We start from the raw sequence: 26,082 nt of genomic DNA, 5'->3' as shown, positions 1-26,082 counted from the left end.
ATGCCACTATGTTGTGTATGACACAAAGCCCACTGAAATCTGAATACTTGATGATCTCTGGAATTTGACTAAGAGCTCTTCGGCCTTAGGGAGAAACTTGACAATTACTAATCTACATATGCTGACAATCTCTACATATCAGGGGCCCCATGAGGGTCTTTAATTGCTCTGTAAACTTCAAACTGGAGTGTTCTTCAGTAGGAAAAAACAAGACGCTGCGTTGAAGCTAAGAAAGAGTGGTAGTTGACATGTTTATTAAATACCCCCAGGCCCCAAAGGATTGCAGGGTGGAAGGTTCTCTGGGTAGAAGTTATAAATGCAGCATCAGATTTATTCAAGACGGAACAATTATGCGTGAATGCCCAGGTGCAACTACGGCACAACGCATCCAGGAAAAGTTTCTGCAAAAGCGTTTCCGCAATGCCAAACTCCACTTCTATTCTCTCGCTTGCACAGCCCTTTTTGCCACGTTTGCTTGAGTTTTACGACTGCGCACACGACACGTCTGCATGATGTGACTGGAAGCGGGCAGTGCATTTTATAAGGTGCAGACCTGAACTTTTTCAAAAGTAAAATCTCTGACGTTTGCCTTACTGTCGTATAGTCGTAGGCAGTGAGTATTGTTCATGTATCTGGCAGGGAAGGGACTTCCAACCTCCCAGATACCTTCAATATAGGACCTGAAGTTATGCCAGAAATTTTAGTAGGCCTGGCTCAAAATGTAGCATTGGTCTCAGAGAGGGGTTTTACAAAGTGCTTTATCATTTCTGGGGAGCAGAAGGAACAGACAGAGCTCGGACTGTGCCCCGATGGGATGCGCAGCACTCGCCATGAGGGGAACACCTTGCCGTGCAAGAAAGTTGATCAGGAAATACTTGGAGGGAATACATCTGGAAATTCCCAGTGCCAGCTTCATTCTGGGCTCTAACGACACAATCCAAACCTTGGAATTTGGGGAGGGAGGGAGAGTGTTATTGACGCAACACGTTAAACAACCTTAACTCCAGTGAGCAATGGCACCACTCTAACACTTGTTTATTAGCAAAATGCATCTGATCTCAAAGGCCTGCATGACAAGTTCATTACATATCAATTTAATTAGCTGATTTACATTTAATTTACATTTCAATTAATGTCTTTAGCAACAAAACGTTGCCTTAATAGGGTAATTGCCTGTTAGGCAATATGTAAAAGAATAAATAGTCACATTCTGAGGAAGAATTCCTATTTTCAATTTTTTATTACCATAAATAACCTAAATAATTATTGCTCTTAAGGGGCCACGTCCCGGTTCCCTTCTGGGCCTAATTATAAAGACTTAGTACCTCATTAAGCAAAATGGTTTTGGAGTCACAGAAAAGCATTACTCTAATCGTGACTCATTAGTTTCAACAAAAGAGGGGAAAACTGCAAAAGTCGGCACATTTCGACATATTATTCTTGCGGTTCATAAGCAGCAGCGCATTTGAGAAGTGGCCATTACAGCTGTGTAGGCGTTTCTGTCACGAAGCCCTATTTTCAGAGGGGTTTTTTTTGTGTAACTTTGGTCATTAAAAGAGAGTCACGTCCGACTGGAAAAGCTGGCACGTGCACCCCTGGCACAGAGCAAGCAGCCTGAGCAAACTTTTGGTTTTCTGTTCCCCGAGAGCTCATGTTTTCCCCACGCAGCCACACACATGGCAGCTGGGCTTGAGGCTGTAATGTAGGATCCACAGTCTTCTACCGTGTCAGAAGGGTTGCTTTCATCACCATAATATATCCCAGAGCATAGAAAAGAGACACATCTTTTAGGATCTGTGTGAATTCAGTGATGGTTTATCACAGTGCTCCTTCCTTGCAGAGAGCAAAAATTGACTGCAGGCTTGGGTGTGACCACACTGCGACTCTAAGGCTCTTAGTGCTGGATCCAAACCACTGGGGCAATGCCATGTAAAACGCGGATCTCATATACACTCACTCTGCTGGTTTAAATTTGTTCAAAAAACCGTGGAAGGTTTGGCATGGTGCTGGCGGGTTTTGTACTACATTAGGCATTGACTCTCTGCGCTAGTCTAACGTTACGCTGGATCCAGCGGTCAACGCAAAGCCAATGTTAAAGCGTGAAGCTGGCACAAACTCCACGTCAGGAGCTCTGGCTGGTAAGATGTACGTGTCTGCGCTTTGTTTGGATGAAGTTTGTTCTTCTGGTGATCCAGTGGTGCAGAGATCCAGAACTGACGGCTGAAACTGAGGCACTGGTTGCGTTTGCTTAAAATGATTTGACGTAAGGGAATAAGAAAGGGACCGAGTACGATATTGTTTAGTAAATAATAAATTCATAATGTTCTAGGAATATATAAAGCTCTTAAAAAGGAAGTGTTTAACTAATGGGAAAAATAACCTTTTCATATAGTGTTAGTTTCCTCATTAACCTTTAATGATGATTCATACGTAAAAGAAACCTAAACTCAAACACCACACTATTTTTCTTACATTGTAGATAAATCTAAAGCTAGAAATAGGATTTCTTAATGGTAGTTTTGTGCAGCTTGCAAGAACTCGTAATTGGTGGGGGATTTTTTGCCTTTTTTTCCTTTCTTTTCCTTTTTTTTTTTTTTTTTTTGGTGACTTAAGTGTTATTGTCCTCATTTTACAGGTAGTTAAACTGGCAGCATAGAATGTTAAATGACATGTCATATCTCAGAGCTGTAAGCTGAACCCCTACCCTCACAGTCCAGCCATCCTGCTCTGATGTCTGCTGAGGTCAGTGGGGGCTTTAGTGGATTCTGGAATTCATCTTCAACCCTGAGGTCTTCAGACAATTCAAGACTGCACAATACTACGCCAGACTACCTGATGTAACTCGCCCAACTCCAGAGTTGGGCGAGTTACTCCAGAGTAACTCGCCCAACACATCTGGACTGTGTGCCTGGGCAAATTAATGCCAGAGACTGGGCAAGTTCGAGTTCCTCAGTGATTCATTTTCCTTTAACAGGGTGCTGTACGTATACACCATTAGGACAGTGAAAAAGAAATCAGGTGGGAGTCACTTTCTTCTAATACTAAATGCACCCTTTCACTAGGACACGGAAAACAGTGCTGTCCTTGGGAGAGAAAAAGAGAGAGAAGCTGCCACTTCCAAAAAAACTGTCTTATTAGCTTCAGAAGTTAATTGCTTAGGACTCAGATGTGTCTCCTCGTAGTATGCATTTTATTTTTGCTCCTACACTTGATGGATCTGGAATTCTCTTCCGAGCCGCTAACTCAATTTTTGCTTTTTAAAGCTCATTTAAAACCTTTCCTACTTTCCTGTGTCTGTGATTAACGCTAATCCACTCTACCCTTTCTTTTCCTACAGCTTCTTATATTCGCCCCTTGCTGCAGCCTGCAAGAATTCTAATTGGCACCTGCTCTTCTTTTTGGGTTTCCATTTTTTCCTTTCTTCCTGCTCCATTTTCTCTCTGTTGCTACCTGGGCTGCTCTATGCCATCCTGTTATACTTTCTAGCCCAGATCTACCTAGTGCTCTAAAGGATTTGATGATTTTCTTTAGGAAGGACTCTAATAATAGCCACAATCCTGCCCCTTTACAAATCTTCCTTACAATGAAAAAAACCTGTTCTGCCCTCCAGAGTGAATTCCATTGAAAACCGAAAGTTCTTGTTAAAAAAAAAATAAAAAATCCCTCTCTGTTCCTGATGGAATGGAGAAATTTTACAGGAGCGATGCTATAATTTATGGGGAATTTGAGCATAGATCTCAGAGCTCCCTATTACACAGGGTAACTTCAGCTATTATTTAAAGAAAGTGTTTCAGTTTTCTTCTCTAATACAACAACACGATACAATTCTATAACAGGAAAACAAGCCAGCCAGAAAGTCCTTGAGGTTCTCTAGTGACTTCGCTGTTGTCAATCAAATTAACATGGAGAGGCTCAAACATGGCTACTTTAATGGGCAGAGGGACAAAACTCCTGACACACTGCAGAGAGGCTTTTGAAAAAGAAGTGACTAGATGTCATCTGAGCTGCATGAAGCTAACAGAAGCCAGAGCCTGGGACTGTAATGGGATGTGATGGATTTTGAGCTTTAACTTCCATTTCAGGTGGCCAATGCCAAAACTGTGATTTCTCAGCCCCCTGTTCAGTCGCTGCCTCAGCCAGGCTGCCCAGAGGCAAAGCTCTTCCCCCTGAGGACTGGTTTCCGACACTCCTGGCCATGCTCAGAAGCAGCTCAGATAAGAAACTCCAACAAGCCTGGAGCCACGTTGTGCCTTTGCTTTGCCCTCAGGACTTCAGAAGCCAATGCTCCCTGCTGCCCTCCCAGCATCTCCCTTGGCAATGCCAGGTGCCGCAACGCACGAGTTCCAGAGCCAACTGTTCAGAGCCCTCTCCTCTGTTCTCTGCTCAGCAACCACTACTTTACCATTTACTTTTTTTAACGTGCTTTAAAGAGTCACAATGTTTACAGACAGAACATACTGCTCGACCGTCAGGGTAGCCTCCCGTACCTCACGGACCATTAAATACTGCTGTCATTCTTCTTTTTGTTTGACTAAAATATGTTTTGTTTTGACAAAAGCATTTCTTTAGTCAGCTCTTCATTTTCCTTTGGTATTGTCAGAAAATGGAGAATTCACTTTATCTTTGATAGCTTGTTCCAGTGGTTACTCACTTTCTCTGTTACGGTATAATGCCCAATATCTAATTCAAATTTTTCTAGCTTCAGCTTCTAGCAGCTGCCTCTTGCTATGCCTTTCCTGGTTGTATTAAAGATCCATGTAGCATCCTGCATTTTTCAACACAAAGGTACCATCCACTATAATCATGCCACAGCTTTTGGCTTTCTGCTCAGGCCCCTGTGCTATCGCTGCTGCAGTTAGAGCCATTAGAGCTAACTAACTTTCCATTAGCTGTGGTTCTTCAATGCAGAATCCAGGCGCCCTTTTGTACACTTCCAAGCCAGCTGCTCGGAATCACTGCAGGAACAAAATCGTTGTCTCTGGGATGGCAGAAGAATGGACAAGAACAGTTGGTAATTGCTGCTTCCTCCATGGCCATCATCTTGAGTTGCTTTGCCAACTCGACAATGTTCTTTTCTTTGCTTTTTAAATACAAAGCTGTACATACATAAGGAATAAAAAGCTCTAATTTATTCTGCAAAAGTGTTCATCAAGTGAGAGACAGGACTCTGGGAAAAGATTAAGAGCTTACATTTTTCATTTGACTTATTTCACATAAAATTTCATAGAGGATAAAATGATGGGAGGCAAAGAAGCAATGATATTTCTGTTTTATCTCTGTCTAAGGACCATAAATCTTTCTGAAGTATCATTAATTATAGCAGCGCCATTCACAACGCTATTGTTAAGGGTCTATCAGCAGTCCCATTATAAACCCCTATTTTCAGGGGCTTATAACTTGGTTAGAAGACTTTTGTTTCAGGCAAAAAGTTCGCTGGGGCAATGTCTCCATCTAAGACAACTTTTCAAAAATGTAAAACACAAAGGAAAGTGCTACCTCTTTTGAACCGAGTAAGGGAGACTCCAGGAACTTTCTAGGGGTACAAAGCTAATGCTGTCTTGGCTGATTGTATCTGTACCACTTCTGAATTCAGAGGACTGTATTCAAAGAAGTTCTCTCTTAGTTGAATTTAGATCATTCCTTTAAAATGCAAGTTTCCAATTACTGCAACTGAATTCAAGATCTGGAATATTCCTCTAGTGGCTGTAATCAAATCAGATTTGCTTTTTTTAGCTGCAGCCAGTCAAGCAAGAATTTAGCAGACCTGGAAAACAGCTTACATGTTAAGAAAATCTGTGTCTTTAGGTAGCTTGCGTTTCTTTTTTTTTTGTTAAAGGCACAACTTGCATCAAGAATCAGTGAAGTTAATGGTCACATCCGCCAAAGCAAGTATTGGCTTAGCAGCAATACAGAGGAATTGCTCTGTCATGGCTGAGCCACGGTGAAATGTCAGAGAGACACTGAGTTTCTCCAGATGTGTATGTGTAGTGAATAAGCATTTCTTCCCTGGGAGAGCACAGAGAAGAAAGGTCGCTGCTTTGCCTACATAACACCATGACCAAGTGGCCTTTTGCCTGTAGCAACTTGTAGGTTCATCAAGGAAGCCTTGAGAGCTCTGCTCAGTTTTGTCCTTGCATATTAGGAAAGTGCAAGATGCTCAATAAGATGGGATCGACAAAATCATTCTGGCCTTTTTCTAAAGCAATGGATATTAATGAGTGCTAACTTCTGGGCAACTTTTTTTCCTGCTTTAAAGTAGAATGATTAGATGAAAATGTATTTTGCGAAGAGTGTGCTGACACCCTCAGGTAATCTCCATCCTCTGTCCTCATCAATAATCTAACATTCTACCTTCCCTGCTACATTACTGTCTGCAGTAATGCAATTCACTTTGGTCCCCTTAGATCCTATTAGAATCTCTCACATTACAAAATTCTTCCAGCTCTGCTCTATAGCGTACTGGGATTCTTTAGCCTTAACTTCTGCTGGCTGTTTTCCTCGACTACAATTCTTTGCACGGGAATTGACTTTTGTGAATTGCACATTTAACCTAGCAGTGAGTGAGAAGATCAAAATAAGTAATGCATGTGGGTATTGTCCTATGAGGTCCCTAAAGCGCTCTGATTCTGCTTGGAACGCTGTTGAATGTATCTTGTGATAATGAGTTCCCCTATCTAAAGTACTTTCTTCTATCAGTTTTGATCGTGTTGTCTTTTAATTTCATTGCATGCGTCCTTTGAAAGGATAAATAGGCATGGGTAAATAGAAGAACCCATTTCTACATATTATTCAGTCCCTTATGTACCTCCTTTGTACTACATCTTATTTTTCTCCTCTCTAAAGTAAAACAGTCTTAATGTTTTGTTTGTTTGCCTTTTCTAATATGGAAATCTTTCTCTATCTCATAATTTGTTGCTGTTATTTGAGCAGGTGTCTTCCTGGAATTCTTCACAGTTATTAATGACAAGACAATCACACTCAGGGATGATATCTAAATACAGGGCTTGACGTGCAGTAAGACAGAGGTCTCTTCTGGCTGCTCCATCAACATCAGGGGCTTAAAGCAGGCAGAAATGGCTCCCTGACAACACTCATAAGAACTGCAGTAGAAGGTGGAAAAATGTGGAAAGCTCCTTTATTTCCTTCATTCTTATTGCCAGAATGATTGTGCAGTGCCACTTTGCATGCAGCGTAATGCTTCCTAAGTTTAAGGAGAAAACCATTCTTGGCTTCTTAGCCAAAAGCGTATCTCTGACAAACTCAGTCATCTTAGACCTGCTCTCTGATCTCCAGTATTATCTGATCTAATTCTGTCTAATCCACAATATTTTTTTAGATTCTGAACTTTAGAATATCGACTATTTGCAAACCTGACTCTTCCCATTTTTCCCACTTTACTATTTTGTAGCATATTTCAATACATTGAAACTCCTGCGGCCTGACCCACAGGAGCACTGCAACAATATGGTATAATTCTTGTGATAATTATCTTAAAACAGTGCCACCTCACTCTTTTGACAGTTACTCCTGGTTTGCAATGACAGAAATAAGAGCAGAATTGAATATTTTGATGATACCAGGGTTCTTCTATAGCAGGCATTTTGGAGGGGCTGGAGGAGAGAAAAAGATGAAGCTTTCAAATAGAGGAGATTGCAAAAACCTTAACATAATGCAAAGCCTGTCATCCAGGCTCTTTCATTGCATGGAACTAAGTATAAGTAGCGTTACAAGAAGATTTACTTTTGTCAAAGCAAAGGAATTCATGCGCTTTCACAGCAGGGAAACTTTATAGCAGTTAAAACCTCAGGTCTATTAAAATAGCGTGTACTTTTTGTGGCTTTGCTTATCAGTTTTGCTTATTAGCAAACGGATTTGTGCTGAAAGTCAGGGTTTCCCCTCGTTGTCCCCCAAATCCCTGCATCATTGTTCCTGCAGTGCAAATGTAAGACTAAATTACAGACTTCATCAAAACGAGAAGGTCCACGTGGATCTCACACTGCTGCAGAAAGGGACGGACAGGAAAAACACTGCAGCAGCAGCCTTTCTTTCCAAGGCACAGTGGGGCAAAGCGGCAGAAAGTCTGCAGACCAGAGGGATGGAGAAGCATCTCTGTGCAGAGTGCATAACCCTCCAGTCTAACCCAGATTTTCCCTGGCTTACCAGAGAAAAGCACTGAAATTCATCGCTGCCTTATCACTTCGGAGAAGCCTTCTGTCCTGCCTTGTGCTCCTTTTTCAAAGGTTATAAAGTATTTCTGTTCCAGGGCACTGCACATGGATATTAAATTTTCATCACAAACATAATGCCATTTTTGATTGCAGCATTTATCTATCTTCTGTTCTTATATGGCGACACTTACCACAATATTTCATACTTCACAATCTTTAACACATTATTTATCCCTCCAAAAAGCACGTATGTGAAAGGTACCTGGAAATAAGCAATAAACCATTTTAATACTGTTACCATCTGAGCCTACGCATCTTTGAGAATTTTCTTCTCCTTAACTCTGGAATGCTATTCATAACCTTAAGACTGATAATGCACAGAAAATTATTTTATCCAAGTGTAAACCCCTCCTTGCAGACCTCCTTATTAGAGGTCTGCAATTGAAAAACCAGTCTTTTCCGGGCCCTAAATGCAGAATCCTGTCCTTTGCTCAGACAAAAAAAAAGACAAAGACTAACAGCTGTTACAGAAGTCACATTAATGAAAATAAGGCCTGCATTTCCAGTCATTTTTTTTCAAACCATTAAAAGATTGGTATAAAGTGTTAACAGTAATATTTAATCCATCTACAGATTTCACTTTTGTCTGCACTGGCATATTATGTTCTTTGCATAGTATTATTTTAAAAAAACCACAAATTAAAGACCAAAACATTTTGAGAATTCTGATTCTTTCCAGATCACTTTTCTCTAGCTTTCTATACCACTCTGCCTGATTTTTCTTTGAAATTGTCAAAATAAAATAAAGCAATCCATGGGATGCATGTGAGACACTCCTCTCTTTTGGAGGCAAGTAAAATTATCCACTGACCTCTCTCCCCTCTCTACAGCTGCATTTGAGAATTTGGAAAGAATCTTTAGGGGCCTAAACTCCCTCATAGTCTGACGCTGAAATGAATTGCAATTGCCAAAACGTCAGGCTATTTTGGTGGTATATGTAACTGTAAATACACTGAGAACACCTCTGCAGCAAAGGAGTGGGGAATGTCATTTATATGGTCATAATGGTGATCAAGATCAGTGGCATACATTTTGTCTAGTAATGCAAGCAGAACGGTAGGCCTCAAAAGGCAGTTTCAGATGCGAGCACGAAGACGAGTCTCTGAAGATGGCACCTGACGGAATATACCACGTCCACTCTATGTCTCTCCCACAGAGGACACGAAAACAGGATCCTCAAAGAGCTAAAAGGGCTCACATGCCTAAAATAGGATGACAGTGAAATCCAACTATTCACCAAAAGGAAAAAAAAAAAAAAAAAAAAGACAAAAGCAAGCATGGATATTTACTGCTTTTTAGCTATTCAGCCCTGGAGCTGTGTAGAAGCTGATTGCTATCCCCCCTTTTTGAAGGGAAGGCTCTCCTGGCACCTTTCCAGAGGAGCCCCAAGAAGGTGGAGGGGATACAGCCATGTTCCAGCCTTCATGCTCTTTTTGGATGCCCCAGGGCAGCACTTGGCTCCTGTGTGGCCTGTCTGGTTCCCTCCCCTATACGGGAACGCTTTGGGTTTTGCGCCATCTCTCAACACAGAGCGCACCATTGTGACTGCCTGCCCTTCGGGAGGCTGAGGGATTGCAAACTATTCCACTGATGATACACCCCGGCAACTCCCGGCCAGCACCACAGGCCCCTGCGGGAGGCCGAGCCCGCCATTCCGGGAAGGGGTAACGACCCTTGCCGCAAGGCATTGTGGGAAGGGGCCGGCGCGACCCTTGGCGCAGGGATGGTGGCCCTCAGCCGGCCGGAGAGCGCAGGGCGTTGCGGGAAAACGGGGAAGCCGCGCCGGAGCGGGGACCCAGTGCCGCCGGGACAGTGCGGAGCGGCAGCGGCCGGGAGGCGACCCCGTCCCGGCCCCGCCGCGGCCCGCCCTCCCGTGAGGCACAGTGCGCATGCGCGGCGCGGACCGGAAGTGCCCCACCGGTTGCCGTGACAACGGCGTCGGCCCCGCGGCGCGGCTGAGCCGGAGCGGGCCGGGAGCTGGCGGGTCCCCGCCCCGGCCCGCTCGCCGCCCATGCCGCGGAAGGCCCTGCTCTGCGTCCTGCAGCTAGACGTCCGCTCGGTGAGTGCCCGGGCCGCAGGCTTGGAGGAGAAGCCGCCGTTTCCCCTTCCGGCACCGCTTCCCGCCCCGCTTGCCCCTCTCGGCTGCCGCCCCGCTCTCCCGGCCCGGCGCTTCTTCTGGGAGGCGGGTCTGGGCCGTGCTGCCCAACGGGCGGCCGCCCTCCGTCAGGAACTCCAGCTCCGGCTGGCTCCTGGGCAACTTGTGCCCCGTCTGCGTGTGCATCCTCCGGTAGCAGGTCCCGTGCCCCCCTGCTGGTGTCCGCAGCAGCCGTGCGCCTTCCCGTGCACCGAGAGCTCTCACCTTTCATGTGGAAAAGGCGTTTTTTTAGAGACGCTGAGTCTTGGGAAGCTGTGTGGTGTGGAAAAAGCACTCTTGAAAAAACACAGCAAAAGAAATTCCGGGAGTTAGCGGCTTGTACGTGGCCTGTGCAACCCTGTGAGCGATGAGGTCCCTGCGAGGGGACCTCCCTGCCCCGCACTGGGCAGCTCTGAAGTACCTGGGTGTTATGTCGGGGAGTGAGGTCAATAGGTGTGAAAGCAGAAAGTTTTTACGTTAATCACGTTAGGACCATTCCCCATGCACTTAACAAAGTTTTCTGCTTATATACGAGGTGGGAGTAAAGTAAGAGACCATATCATTCTCCTGATAACTTTTAAGAAGTAGTTGCAGTAGATAGTGCTCTCTGAACTCTGGAGTTGTTGGCTTAATAGGCCTTGGTTGCTGTAATCCAGGAGTTTGGCCCCCTCACAGGGCAAGTGCTGCCAGAATACTTGCTGCTGAAAGGAAAACCTGAGGTGCCATCCAAAAAATTCAAGATCCAGAAATTATATACTGGGGAATGAACCCAGTGTTCCTGATTGCTTAACCATCTTGTGTGGCTGCTCTGAAATAGAGCTGTGGATTTCTACACATAGATGCTGAGGGTATCGCCCTAATGGTGTTGCTCTGCTGTCTCAACAGATAGTGTTTGTCTTAATAATAATAATATATATAATGCAATACAATGCAAAGGCCTGCTTGCTTCCTGGAAAGGGGCAAATGTGCTTTCCTCTTTGGTTCCTACTGCCGTGAGCTATTCATGTGCCAGGAGAGAGTACAGGGAAGGTGTTGCCCCAGGGTCAGGCTTCTTCAGTTGTGGGATATTTGTTATTCACCCTGCTCCCAAGGCTACAAATAGTGGAAACAGAGAGAACAGGAAATCTCCAACACAGATCTGAGTGCCACTTTCAGCACATATGGGCATTCAGTTATATCCCTGCATAATTTCTGTCAGATAACCCTTTCAAAAAGTGTATTTAGTCTGGTTTTGAACCACTTGTTTTGCCTTTTTTTTCCCCCACTGGAGCCTACTGTGGCATTTCACTGCTGTGAAGGTTTGAAAACTTTCCAGCCTAAATTTCCTTCTGGATGGTTGATGCCCTACTCTTACACAAATGTCAACACTGGCCTTTCACTTAAATAATTTTTTTCCTTCCTTAGTGTTTGCTCTCTTGATGTATTTTTTAGGCAGCAGTTCTGTCATTTCACAATTCGTCTTTGTCAGCTAAAGCAACCTGGTTCTTTTGGTAGTATTTTGTGTGATAGGCTCACCAGTCTGCTGATCATCTTAGGAATGGATGCTACGCTTCCACTTTGAATTTGCATTGATCAGGACCAGAACTGAATTCAACATTCCAGATGGGGTCTCGCTGTTGCCTTCTGTGATGTCAGGGGAAAAAAGGTCCAACATTCATCCTATGTGTCTTAATATTAGTCTCTTCACAGCTGCACTGCAGTTATGCTATCATTTATTAACACACTCATCATCTTTCCCTCAGACAATTTTGAAGGTTAACCCCCCCCAGTGAAAGCAGAAGCTGTTGTTAATACACAGTAGGTGCATTTCATTTCTATTACTGTGGTCCCACAAAGAGGTTTTTCTGTATCTTTTTGTTGACCTCTGATGATTTCTGAATTTTAATTGGAAAAATTTCATGAGAACACTCTGACTTCTTGTGTCAGGGTCATTAAAAATATTAAAAGGTATGGATCCCAGGATATACAGAGGAACATTTTTAATAGTAACCCTCAGCTTGATGCCTCCCAGTTTTGCACGTTATTGATGCTGTCCTTTGGCCGGTTCTGTACCACCTTAGGACTTTCTTCCTAACTCCCGTCTTCCGCCTCATAAGTAATAATTTCTCATGTAGCACCACATGATGTTACTGATGTCCAGATAAATTAGATACCCTTTGTCCAGAACATAGGCTTTCAAGAAAATGTCAGGTTTTGCTTGACTGATCTATTTTCATGAAACACATGCTGCTGGGCTTTTTTCTAGTCCTGTTTTCCTCCATATCCTTTATTCTTTACTTTTGCCTATTTAAATATTCCGATTATCGGGGTTATAATTTTTCAGATCTCTTTTTCTGCCTCACGTGGGCCTTGTATTTGTTCTTTTTTGGCAGATGGTACTATCCTTGTTTTCGTAACGTAGGTTTTAGTAATGTATAGAACCAGTGAGAAAAATTACATTCTTTCAGAACCTGGGCTGAAGATGATTCATCCTTCCTGTGGCTCCTTGGCCCAGGCCTAGCGCACACTGGGTAACTTCAGTTTCCATCATTTCATTCTTTAAATTGTATTGTTGTTTTTTTTTCTCCTGTATTCAGTATCATAAAAACCAAGACAAAATATTCAGTTTTGTTTGGGACATAGATTTGTTAGTTTTCACATCCTGGTTGATTTATACTACCTGTACTTGTTTTCTCCTTGTTTGCTTTATTTGTGACTGAAGTCTTGTCCAGATTTCTGATTCCTTTTCCTGCTCTTTTACAATGCTCTTCATAATTCTCAACTCTGTTTGAAACCTATCCACTTGTGTCGGAAATTCTGTCCTGTTTGTTTTTTCCCTTGCTTTAGGATACGGATGGATTTTGTTCCTTTGGACTTAATGAAATTCCGAGGTCTTTTCCTATCAGAGTCCACAAGCTCTTTGGTTTATTTCACTGCTAGTTTTCGTCATTTCTGAAAGGCTGCTCTTCTAAAATGGAAAGCCTTGGTTAAATACCTTATTTGGTTTATCCTGCCATTAATTTAAATTGAATAATTCATGATTGCTCAGACTGAGATTTCATTGTTATTTGTTTTTTGAGACTAATTTTAGTGCTTACCTCTGCTGCTGGCATTTAGATTGTTTATGTAGTAACAGAATGAAATTCACATTATTCTTCATGTCATTGCTATGTGGCGAATTCATAAATGCGGTAGTGACGGTAGGTAAAGCTTTAAGCACTAAGATGAATTAATAGCATTGTGGATTACTGCCAGGTAAGGAGACTAAAATGGCATCTCTTCACGTTGAGAAGATTATTTTTGCAACTCTTAAGTCCAAAATGCTATTCTGTCTGGAAGCTTTCACTCAGCAGAAGTTAATACTGTCTGTTGCCCTTCATAGGGAACTCTTCTTGTTTAGATTGTAATGGGCAATTAAAGGAATATTTCAAGGCCTGCACTGGTTACATATGCAGCTACAGTTTTAGGACTGCACGTAACAAACAAATACCATAGGGGGTTGTGGATCAGTAGAATTCTGTTCTTTTCCATGAGATGGATTTAGTGATTTCTTTATGACTATTTGTGATGTCCCAACAGAAGGGCTGGTACATGTTTTCCATCCTTTTGGGAACCGCAGCAGAGAAGTCCAGGGTAACACTATCCTAGACATTTATCATAGTCCTAGTTGGTTGCAAGATCAGTTAATTGCAGCACTGGTATCCCTCTTCCTTAGCTGATCCACAGATAATAATACGATTACAGTGTTTAAAATGGTCCCCCATCCTGCCTGAACAGTTTGTAGTCAGATAAGAGCTTCAGTTTGTCTCCTAAGTGTTACGCAGCTCCATGCATTGCATATAACAAAATAGATTTAATGAACTGCAGAGATACACATGGCATTCATTTTTGGAGCTGGTTTAAAGTTACATGAACATGTAGATCTGGTGTTCCAGCCCAGGCAATGAATTGTGCAGTTGATCTCAAGGGTAGTAGAAGCACAAGTTTGCACATGTGTTATCTTGCCCCACAAACTGATTTGTAAGAATTTCTTTTCTTTCACAGGATAGCCAGAATAAATGGCTCAGTGACACCTGTTGTTTGCAGTTTTGCCCTCTCCGATGTCTTCAAACCTCTCATTTTTCTTCTCAATAAATAGTCAAATGTTGGTTGCCTTCTCTAAGGTGAAAGGCATGAAACCCCAGCTAAAAATGATTGTAAATTCTACAAAAACGACAAGAAAAGTGAGAAGTAAGCTAATATGACTTGTAGTATGTAGTTTGGGGCATCTTGCCTTGTATGAATGAAACCTGTCTCTTTCCCTCACTCCTATTCACAGTTGCAGGAGTGTCATACAAGCTGTTTAATGCTTGACAGACTGTTTCAATTGGGATAGCTATTATTCTGGCACTTTTCTTGTAGATTTGAAGCCCTCATTTACATGGAGAGAACCCCCTTTTTTTCCTCCTTGGATATTTATGAGTAGAAGCACCATTTTTTAGCTTATACTGAATCTATAATAATCTATCACCCATTGGTTTCTGCTGTTTCTTTTACCTGAGGCTGTTTTTCTGCTGTTCATATAGTTTTCTTTTAGATCCAGTTAGGATTTCTCAAGTAAAATGTTAATTTGGGAGTAGGAGGCTGTAACCAAAGCACTTATTTTAATTCCTGTCACTCTTCTCCTTTGTCTTTCTACCTGGCAATTGAAAGTCTGAACACTTTCTCCAGCAACCTTATGTTGGAAGAGACAACCTCATATTTATTATACTGCGATAAAAAACGAGCAGTAGAACTGAAGTGAAAGGTGACAATTCTCTGTCTGGGTAATAGCATAAAACTATGTGGCTTGGAGAAAATAGCAAATAGTTTTGCAATGAGTTGTGTACATCCTTGCAGTGAAAACACAAGTAAGAATGTCTGATGTTCATCAGAGCTTTAAAAACATCCCAACTTTTTGCTTAAAGGATAAGAATTGTCCAGAGAAAGTTAAGCAATTTGCGGCAGTATCTGGCAGCCTAAGGAGGAGCCTTCCCTGCATTGAATACCCTCCAAGGTGGCCAGACTTCTCAGTGTGTGCTGTGTGTCTGATAGTGGAACAACAGTTGCTTTTTTTTATTTACATATTAGAAGGCAAAGTTAATATATTTGCAAATAAACTTGCCCTTTTTGGTGGCTGGACATCTGAGTTTGTACATTTACCAGCTTCATTCTCTCTGTGGGTACGCTAAAATTTGGATGGGTTTTTGTGTAGATGTAGACTTCATTGTACATGACTCTTCATATAGAACATGATGCGACACTTCATTATTAACTCTTATACAGTCAGTGCATGCCTTTAACTGTATTAACCTGTGATTGGGCTACCAGGTTTCAGTTTTGGTTGAAGACAATGGAGTATGTTTACTTACAGTATTTGGTCCTGATTATTTTTAAATGGTGACTATTTTTCCTGGTCAGTCTTTACAAACAGAATTGCTTTAGGAAAGACATTTTTTCACTCTAATCTGTTATAATCTGACTCTAAGAAATCAACCATTTCAGCCTCGACCATTTCATTTTTATCTTGAAAACAGACGTTAACTTCTATAAGTAAAGTTCACTTTGTTTAATGAATGTGTTACTCTTCCAGATAACGTGCCCCGGAGTGCTGTTGAAAGACAAAGAGGAACTTTATCTCAGTGTCTCTGTACTTGGACAATACAAAAAGACCCAACGTGTCCCTGCATCATTTCCACTCTTCTTTCAAGAAAAACTAGTATTTGAAAAGGTAAGATAATGTCAAGAGCTAATACAAGCCAAATAAAACCCATCCCAAACTCCACAAAAACTCACTGCAAAACCCCTGAGCACAAGTAATCACACTGAGGATGGCGTCGCATTGTAACTCCTGCTTCTCTTCAGCACAAAGTATGTGTATGCCTATATTATCCACATGATAACTCAAGAATTATGCTGAAGAGCTGAAGATTATAATGTATGAAGAGGCTTTTTAGATGTTTGTTCATTCTTTCGTGAACTATCCTTTTTCAGTGTCTGTTTTCCTGGCTCAGAAGGAACTGAATGTTGTTGTTCTAAAAATTATGTCAAGGTGAAGAACAAAGACTATAAGATATAGGAGAGTCAACGTAATTTAGTAGAGATAGAATAGCAGCTCAAGCTTTTTTGGTGACATCTTTCTCCCTTTGAGATACTTTTTTCATGGTTTGTCACCAGAATTCCCAGGTTGGTACTCTGGCTTTATAATTTATAGTTGTTTATCGCGTATTCTGAGTCCCTGCTAGCTTCATTATTAGTACCACAGGGATAATGAAACATAGTATCGTACAGATATGATCTGGCTTCTTGACTACCTATGAATAATAATACTTTGCCCTTTCTAGTTCTTTTCCTTTAAGCATCCCACAGCACTTTGAAAACCAGACTGAGTAAACATCAGTGATGCTCTAGTGATGTGGGTAAGATACAAACAGTGATAATTTCACCAGCTACTGAAGAGTAAAAAAGGCCATAAAGGCAAACATACCACAAACTACTTAAGGGAAATGTACTGACTACTGTTTTCATTTAATTTAGGGGAACTCCAAGGCACTAGGATCTATCTGCTTGCAAAAGAGGCGAACAAGAAAGCTGAGAATAATATCCGTCTTCTTACAAAGAGCTGTCGATTAGGTGTAGATACTTGTGGTGCACTTGTACTTTGGTATTTTTTGGTGTTTGGTACCTTGAACAGCAAAGTGATCTGCACCACTCTGCTGAGCCTTTTGTACAGAATTAGAGGGAAGTCTATTAGCTGAATATCCAGTGCAACATCCTCCCCTATTCCTTGCCATCTGTTCACATGGGATTCAGGTTTAAAAAAAAAACCCTTAACAGTACTCTGTAAATGAATAGTCACTTCTATGAAAATGAAGCTTAAAGCATTGCTAATATATTAAAGAACATATTCTTCATCTGTGAGAATTCTAGTACATTCAGCAATTTATCTTTTCCTTGAAATTTTTTCAGACAATACTTATCTTTATGTGTTCAACTCTTCACAATAACTCCTAATTTAAATATGGAGAGGTAACCCTGAATGGCTAGAAAGCATATGACAAGAACTGCTAGCTTTCAATGAATTTGATCATGTGCCAAATGATAATTTCAGTTTCTGTTCTTTTTCCAGTGGGGATAGGACTCTTTGCAACCATCTGAAGGAAAGAAAGACTATTGATTTATTTTATTTTTTTTTCCCTCCCCCTTCTCTTTCCACAGAGGTTCATCTGATGACTTTGACTGTGCTCTTATTATTATTTATTAATTTCTTTCCAGGCATTCACTGATATAGTTGATCCTGGAGACCTTGTGGAGTTACTGGAACGTAGGTTCTGCTTTTTATGTGTACTGTGTTGTATGCATTAATGCCATGCATGTATGGGCTCTAAAGACTTTTTGGAGGTTTAAAATATGTGATAATTTTTCTACCAGGAGCCTGTTCTCTGAAAACCTAGCGGATGACCATTGTAGTGTATCATGTACTTAATAAGCAGGACCCTAGCACTAGTGGGTTTTCAGAATAGAAGATTCATTGTCAGTGCAGGCAGATGTTTTTTGCTGTCATTTCGTTACTAATAATTTACCCAAAATACTGTTAATTAACAAAATGCCTCTAGAAATGTATGATACATGCTTTAGAACAAGAAAAGGGGGAAAAGTCATTATTAATGGAAAATCCAGATGGTTATCCAGATAGGTAATGGATTCCTTTACCCTGATCATTTATTTGATTAATTTTCAAATAATATAAGCATCAACCTTCAATTTTTGTAAAACTGTTCTTTTCATTTTTAAGAAAATGATATGTCTTGCCACATGTGGAGCATAATCAATTGTAGTGAGACAACAGTGACCCTGAACTCAAACTCCAGGAATATGCTCCCTCATACTAGGAGTTATCTGAAAAAGCGGCAAACCTTGCATCATCTTCTCTAAAAGCTATCTTCAAAAGACAAACTTGATAGCAGATAGAACTTCCCAAGTTCTAAGTCAGATTTAGAGTTGTCATTTATACGCTGCTAATGCTATTGTGTTCATCTGTGTTATTTATGCAAGCTGTTCTTAATTTTCTCTTGGTGTAGTGGAAATAGCGTAGCTGTGTACAGTACTCTGAAGCTTAAATCAGTGAGCCGTTTTTCTTGAGTTTTGACTATGAGAATTACTTTCCATTTTAGTTTTTTTTAACTCATGAAAAAACTTTTTTCCTTTCTAGTTGACACAGCAGTACTTGAACTAATACAGCTCGTTCCTCCAGGTATTGTATCAGTCTCTTCATAAATTATGTGGTTTAATAGGTGAATTTCCATGAGGACATTGCCCATTACAGCACAATCACTTTTTCCAACACACAAACAACATAGAAAGCTCTTCAACAAATACTCCTCTGAATATAAAATGTTAATAGATCAAGAGGATCTCATTCTTGAAAGAGAATAATAACTGAATATTGAATACCATACCCAGGTTTAGGAAAGTGATAATATTTTAAAAATGGAAAATAAACTGAAATCATCCAGCGCACGCTTATTAACTGCATCACAATTCACTTGCAAAGTGGCTGTCTGTGAAATTTCAGAGTGCATAATCTTGTTCTCAGAATGACACTTTTTTTTTCCTTCCATTTTAATGGTGACCATTGGGAAAACTGTTATCCTCACTATAAGTATTACAGGTCTCTTGGGATATGTGAAGATAATAAATAGCGATTTGTCATACTTCTGTTATTGGTTTGTGTGATTATAAAAATCTATTTTAATGAAATTCAAGTGTTCCCATGAATAATGTAAATCTCCATTTTATTGGAAATAAAGTCAAGTTTTAAAGAGGACTCGTTTGGAAACTATGGTATTAAAAGCACTCTCTGTCCCTTGTCCTTAGTACTTTCAAGGAAACGATTGCTTCTCTCGAGTGACTCACCAGACTGTTTACTTAAAGAAATGCACTGAACGTGGATTTTTCTTTTGGGAGGATAAAAGATCTTGGATAAGAAATTTAATTTCGGGGGTCAGAGATAGGTGCGATATAGCCCAACATAAGCTGACAAGATGCCTGCAATAGCACGATTTAAATTTGTGTATAATATATATTTAAGGTCTTCCCCCAAAGAAAGTATTTTTTTTATTAAAAGTAGCAAACCAGGATTGTGAGAAAATATTGAGATAATGATTTTGAGGTTGCTGTGTTTCTTAGTACTATGCCTACTATTCCTACTATTAATATTGTGTAATGTAGAATGATACGGTTTTTCATAAGTGATTGACTGCCATTAAGAAAAATACTGGTTTCTTCTGTAGTATGGAAGGGAAGAAAGAGGAAAAATACTGAAGAATTGCCTAGAGAAAACTTCTCATTTGTCTCTTAAAGAAGATTGTGTTGACTGTTTTATAGTTTTTTTACAATAACAGTGAAACATACTTTCAGAGTAGATTCTGCATATTTCTGCTGCTGATTTAACTTGATGAGGTTATTTCCTAGTGTGATATGAGTTTTAGAGCCATGCTGTTAATTTTTAAAGAACAAAATTTGTCTTAGTTTCAATATGGTCTTTTGTGGTGTCTATAGTATATGGCTTTGTCTATTTTCCAATTAAAGTATATATTTTCTTTTTAGTAGGAAAAATTCTAGCTACGTATGAAGAAAATACAAGAGATTTCCTGTTTCCTGACCCTAAGCGTACCTGTGGGCACCATGGTTTAGATCGTGAGATTTTAATGAAGAGGTCCTCTTCTTTTACAGTGAGTGAATATCTGTGAATTATATTTATGATACAGCGTGTTCCACTGAAGAAACCCCTTGAACTACTTCAAATGGAAAGCGATTACTTCTGACAGATTTTGCCATTTCAGGTGTTGAATGTATGAATCCACAGTTGAACTTTGGTGAAGGTACAATCTTTTTTCAAGATGCTTCAAGAAATTATTTAATGTCAAAAAGTTAGTTTCCACTTGGTTTGCAATGTGGCACCATGACACGTCTTCCGTTCAATTTAATCTGTGGTGCAGTTGGTAGTTAAAGGGATGCAAGAGGAGATGTCATATCAACTTCACAGTTCTCAACAGATAAACCAGTAACACTCCCTCCTCAGTCTCTCTTTGTAGCATTTTGTTTCAGACCCTTTTTGGTACTGTTTAGGACAATTACAGTCAGTACAAATTTATAGTGCTGTGCCATCTGACCTGCGGGCCTCCCCGAGGTGCAAGATCACCACTAAAACTGAAATTTAGCTTAGTACTGCGTGATTGTTTTTCAGTTCCAAAGCCTGTTTCTTAAGGTCTGTTCCGGCCATTCACGCTCATTTAGTAACTTGTCTTTTCTACGGTTTCCAAAAAGCTATGATAAATGACAACTAATTGGCAGAATGAGTGCAATGAATTAATGTTAATTTTCTGGAGATAAGGGCTCAAGTACATAGTAAAGGAAAACGAATTTATCTCACCCTTCCCTTTCATAGTTTCACTGTTGAGCCTCAGGTGTCAGTGGAATAACACAGGAAGGCACTTTGAGGATGATGGTGATGATGTGGGAGATGTCTTTTGGGGTTTGTTTTGTTTGTCTTTTACTGGTGGAGTGGCAGGACATTTGGGTTGGGAAGACAGGGACCCAGTTGCCCTGTCCGTTGTGATTGGATTAAAAACACATGGCAGGAGGGAAATGCTGATTAAAGGTCATTGGTATCTTTTAGCTGGTATAATCTTTCCCATGCAAGGGCAACCTGGAAATTGCCCAGTCACTTGCAATTAGAAGTGCTAATTTGGTGTCTAATGCTGTGTTACATTTGAATGAATTAAAGCTGTGATTTTGTGATACAATATGTGTGGTCCTGCACCAGCTTAAACTGTCCCTGCAAAAATAGCCATTATTTTTTGGCCATAGCATCTTTTTGATATGGCTTCTCCTATGCATGTTAGTGGTGGCTCAAGAGAGGGGGTGGGACTGTATTGCTTTCATATTATTTATAGAATAGGTACTTTTCTGGTGTTGAGAAAGACTAGATAGGAAGGTAATAATAAATGAAGTGGTATTAGCAAAATGGTTTCACGCTTCTCTTAAATGCAATATAATGAAGCTTTGTAGAAGCAGAGCCACTAGAGAAGTCTGAGGTTTTTTGTTGGCCTGAGTTCTTTATTACAAAAATTATGTATTTTCTAATAAAGAGAAGGTGTCATAATTTGTGAGCTGTGAGAAGATGTGATCAGAGTCATTTGGATATGTAACTGAAGATGACACTGTATTAGCTTTGAAAAGTTGACTGATGTAAGACAAATATATTTCCGTGTCTTTGGGAACAGTGTAAATGAAATCCATCTTTGCCCTGGAATGGGGACTGCAGCGGCATCTGTTGCTCCATTCCATCTCCAGTGCAGAAAGAACAGTTTAAGAAAGGATTTTGGCATACTGACCCCATTTTCTGGAGTAATAAAGAAGCTGCGTTTGGTGGAATTGGAGGGAGGCTTCCGAAAAGAACTTGTGGTTCCTCTCCTTGCTTGCCAAATGAGATAGCTGTGAGAGGATTTTTACCTCCGGTAGAAGTGCAGTCTCAAATGCCTCCATCTTCTAGTGTTCCCTGAGCTTTACTGGAAAGTATCTCCTGCTGACCCTGTCAGCACCGAGCACCGAATGTGAATGCTAAGCAAAAGGGAAAGTGTTAAACAAGGTCATGAGAACCCTCACATTATTCCTATGCTCGTCAAGCTGTATTCTTCCCACTTGAAAAGTTATTTATAGCTAGCTGAGTTGTTGAGTATTTTTGACTGACAGCTGTGCTTCAGTGTCACTTTGATTCCCAATAAATTTGTCTTTTATTAAAAAAATAAAGGTAGCAACAGCAAGGTTACGGTTGTGGAGTTCAGATAGGCAGTGACAAGCAGTGTCTGATTAACACTGCTAATCTGCCAGTTGGAAGGAATCCCAAGTTGAGAGGATCAGAACTCCTCCAGAAATCTGGCACTTGGCTGATAATGTCTCTGGCTAAATGTCTTGTGAGGCTTACAAACACAATACGCATACAAGACGTGCCTCGAGTTATCTCTCCTGGTCCAGCATTGCCCAGCTGAGGCTTTTGCTGGCTCTTCTGTATTTCTCTGCAACCCTTGCCTTTCAGAATATGTTTAAGCCTTGACTGGTGGTGACTTCTTACAGACATTCTTATCTCCATTCTCCAAACTCCTGCAGTATTTGCCATGTTACTTAAAACAGTTTCTTTTTAGTTATGCTATCTTTCATTAGCATACCAATACAAGACCTTCTGTTACATTCGTGTATACTTTTTTAAGCTACAGACTTATGCTCCTTACAGTCAAAACCACATAATAGACCTGTTTTCTAACTTGAGTTCTTCAAAATACGAACATTACATTTTTTCGATGATCAAATTAATATTCTGTCCGGATCACTCCAGTTTAATGACTGGTACAGGAGGATTGACAAGCCTGCTCAGGGCTGCAGACACCACTAAGCTGGAGGCAGAAGAATAGATCCCGAAAACTTTCTGGCAGGATTTTCATTTCCAGATATGTTTGGGGCTATATGGCAGTCTTTACATACTGCTACACTGAATATCCTTCAGCAATCCCTAGTTTGGGAACTGCAGAAAAGAGAAGAACTCTGATTGCTTTTGGCCTATAAGTTACTTTTAACATAACCATGCCTAGGCATGTGAGTGCCATCCCATATTCCTTCTCCATGAACCATTTTTCTGAAGAAACCATGAGTTTGTGTGGTTTTTTAGCTATAAGCATTTAACAGTTCTGTAATCATTCTCAGTCTCTGTAAGAGCAGTAGGTGCTCTGTTGTTGCTTTTTATAGAAGACTTACTCACTCTGATGTGTCCTTTTAAATTGTTGATAGCACTTGACAATTCATTAGTAACAAAAATGAGTTGATTAAAGATGGTCAGCTTTAAAATCTCTTTTTTTTTTTTTTTTATATGCCATAACTTGACTTGATTGAATCCTGGACTCTGTTAATTGCAATGACTGAGCTTTCTTGGCATTTTTGTCATTTTCATTTCCATAATCTAACCTGGGACCAGATCATATTCCCATATGGGAGATCAGTTTGTGTTTAGGCAGGTGGTAGAGGATAGTTTGGTTCAGCAGTAGACTTCACTCATGAAGTTCCTGCTCATTCTTAAGAATGTGGGGCAGATTCACAAACAGACCAGTTCCTTTTCGTTCCTCAGTGATTTTGTGTATTCATGTGCACAAATGCCGATGCACACAGATGCCTCAGGGCAGCAAACTCTGTCCATTTTGAAAGAAAAGAGGGTCGAAAGTTCTAAGGACACTTGATTCTCTCTTTGCTTCTCCACAGCTGTATAAGATGCACACAGATTATTCCCATTTGTTTATAGAATATGTGTCCTTCAGTTCTTTTATGCTTTTTTTAACGTTGCTGTTTGGGGAAATAACACTTGTGTGTCATAATCCCTGCCAGTTACGCCCACTAAATTTTGTGTATGTTGGCCAATTCTAGCTAAATTGAACAGGAAGTAGAGCTCTCAAAGGTTTTATGTTTCTAGACAGGGCTGAAGTAAAAGAAGATGAGTTGAAAAGGAACTGTTAGCCATGTAAAGATGGAAGTACCTGCTGTCCATTAGTACATGTGTGCTGGCTGACCAGGAGGCCCAGCTGGACCCCACTGACTCCAAACTGGTGAAACTAGGGCCGTCTCTTGACAGGCACATGTGTAAGAGGGGACTGAGAGGAGGTGGAAGATGGTTATAGAACATGGGAGACAATCAACAGAAATCAGACTTTGCTGTAATGGTTACAGAATAAAGGGGATTCTTAATCATACTGTTACAAATGAATAGTTATTTACAGTGTAATTGACTAATTTTCAAAATATTTTTACAAAAAGTATTGCACAATTGAGACTATTTATAAATAAGTTTCCAAAGTTAGCATTAATGAAACTTCTAGAGCATGACTGGATTTTTTTTATTGATGCTATATAGCATGGCATGAAAAATCTTTAAAAGTGCTTTTGACAAAGAAATGTATTGAAATAAAAGTCAGTCCTTAATTGTTGTACGAAAGCAATATAATCATCTGTAATTGAATTGTCAGAAATGCAAATGTTAGCATCTTGACATTTACCATTGCTGTTCTGTCTTTTCTAATTATCTTTATTAAAGGCTGAAATTAACAAAGGAAATGGCTGAAAATTAGGAATGGTTTGTTACATTAGGTGACATTTACTTCTTTGATACCCTTTATCTTGAGTTGGAGCTTGATGTTCAATTATTGTCTCTCTTCTAGGGAATTGCACCAAAATTGAGATTTTCTACGAGCTCCCTTATTACAGAAAGTCTGTTAAGCTCAAGAAGGAGTCACATACAGGTTAGCATAATTTAATTGTTTGCAATTTAATTTCTAGATTTAATATTGATAGCCTTGGTTCCAATTTTTGCATGTGCTGCTCACTTCAAACTTTTCTCATTCTTTTGTTGTGGTTAAAGCAGTTGTCATGGGTGCTTGACAACTTGATTAAATTTTTAATCGAGTATGAGCAAAGAGTGGGTTTGGTGCATGACAGTAAATGCTGAGAGTTCCTTGAATCTGAAACAATTATCAGCAGCTATGTTCTATGATCAGCTGAAGTGTCAGTCCCTGGTGTATTTGTAGGTGGGAAGATGCCTTCTCACCATTTCTTAGTGACACTTAAAATTACGGTGGGACAATGAACGCTAGGTCAAGTCAGAGAAGATACATTATCAAAACCAGACCAATTAATTTAATTGTTTTCCATAACAATATCGGTAACAGTAATGGAAATGAAGACTTTTTTTATGGAAAAGGCTGTCACCAGTATTAATCTGGAAATGCTGCTTCTGCAACAAGCAAAGTTAAAGGTGAAGTAGCTGAAGAGACTGAGTGAAGGAAAAAAAACCCTCTCTGATGTGTTGTTCATTTGGTAGCATTCTTCTCTGGTCTCAGGGACTGGAATTTTACTTGCATCTCCTGGCACAAGCTGTCACATAAAGTTACTCTTACGTCCTCCTTTTTTTGCTGTATTATTGAAAAATGGTGCAGCATCATTAAAACAGAATGGTAGTCAGGAAGGCTGGCATGCAAAGAGGCTTAGGTGACTTTGACCTGTTTGTGGTATTGCTAATTAGTTCACTGGAAAGTTTCTTTCAAATTTAGCAAATGAAATGTATCGAGATACTTAGCTGAAGAGTAAAAAAAAATTAGTGAAAATTGTCATTGACAGAAAACTAACTTCACTTGAAGGTGACTTCCATAAGGGCATTTTGATTTAAAATGCCCTTAGAAGTATTTAATATGTTATGAATGGTATATCAAATTTGCATATGTTGCAGTGAAGGTCTCGTTTCATGACTGGTATAAGCCAAAAGAAGCACAGCCTACTTCTGGTGAAATTGAAATTAACCTTAGAAAATTAGGTCTGGTTTTGCTTGGGCCAGTTCCATGCTCTGGCTCACTACCAGCTTGCACAAGCGTTAGTACAGGCGTGAGAAAGGCAGTGGCGTGGATAGTCTGTGTGATGCCAGATTCAAACTGTGTTGATGCAAAACAAACACACAACCTCAGCCTCATTCGTTGTTGGGTATAGAGGCAAAGGCTTGAAGGAAAGCCGGACATTTCATTTCTGGGTTCCTCTGAACTGAAGTAGTATATGCAACATTCAGAGTTAAGACTAACATCAACTTCCTTAAGCTTGAAAAAGAATTCTAACAGGAGGAAAAGTCGCCGTTAT

The 26,082-nt window shown here is 40.3% G+C and overlaps 1 protein-coding gene across 2 annotated transcripts in view; it reads left to right on the top strand.

Annotated features, from left to right (window-relative positions):
- Positions 1-10,108: 10,108 nt before the first annotated feature.
- Positions 10,109-26,082, top strand: part of SPATA6 (spermatogenesis associated 6) — a 40,332-nt gene continuing 24,358 nt past the window's right edge. The window contains exons 1-6 of one of the 2 annotated variants that reach the window (XM_074597914.1): positions 10,109-10,287; positions 15,953-16,090; positions 17,635-17,683; positions 18,572-18,613; positions 19,969-20,093; positions 24,621-24,701. In XM_074597914.1, the coding sequence (XP_074454015.1) occupies positions 10,240-10,287; positions 15,953-16,090; positions 17,635-17,683; positions 18,572-18,613; positions 19,969-20,093; positions 24,621-24,701 (483 nt within the window). In that variant the 5' untranslated portion in view covers positions 10,109-10,239. Of the gene's footprint in view, positions 10,288-15,952; positions 16,091-17,634; positions 17,684-18,571; positions 18,614-19,950; positions 20,094-24,620; positions 24,702-26,082 lie in introns of both variants that reach the window. The other variant, XM_074597913.1, reaches the window with a different exon arrangement.

The sequence above is a fragment of the Larus michahellis genome, chromosome 8 (assembly GCF_964199755.1).
Source record: "Larus michahellis chromosome 8, bLarMic1.1, whole genome shotgun sequence".
Taxonomy (NCBI): domain Eukaryota; kingdom Metazoa; phylum Chordata; class Aves; order Charadriiformes; family Laridae; genus Larus; species Larus michahellis.
Note: the sequence above shows the minus strand (reverse complement) of the source record. Positions and strands in the feature narration are given on the sequence as shown.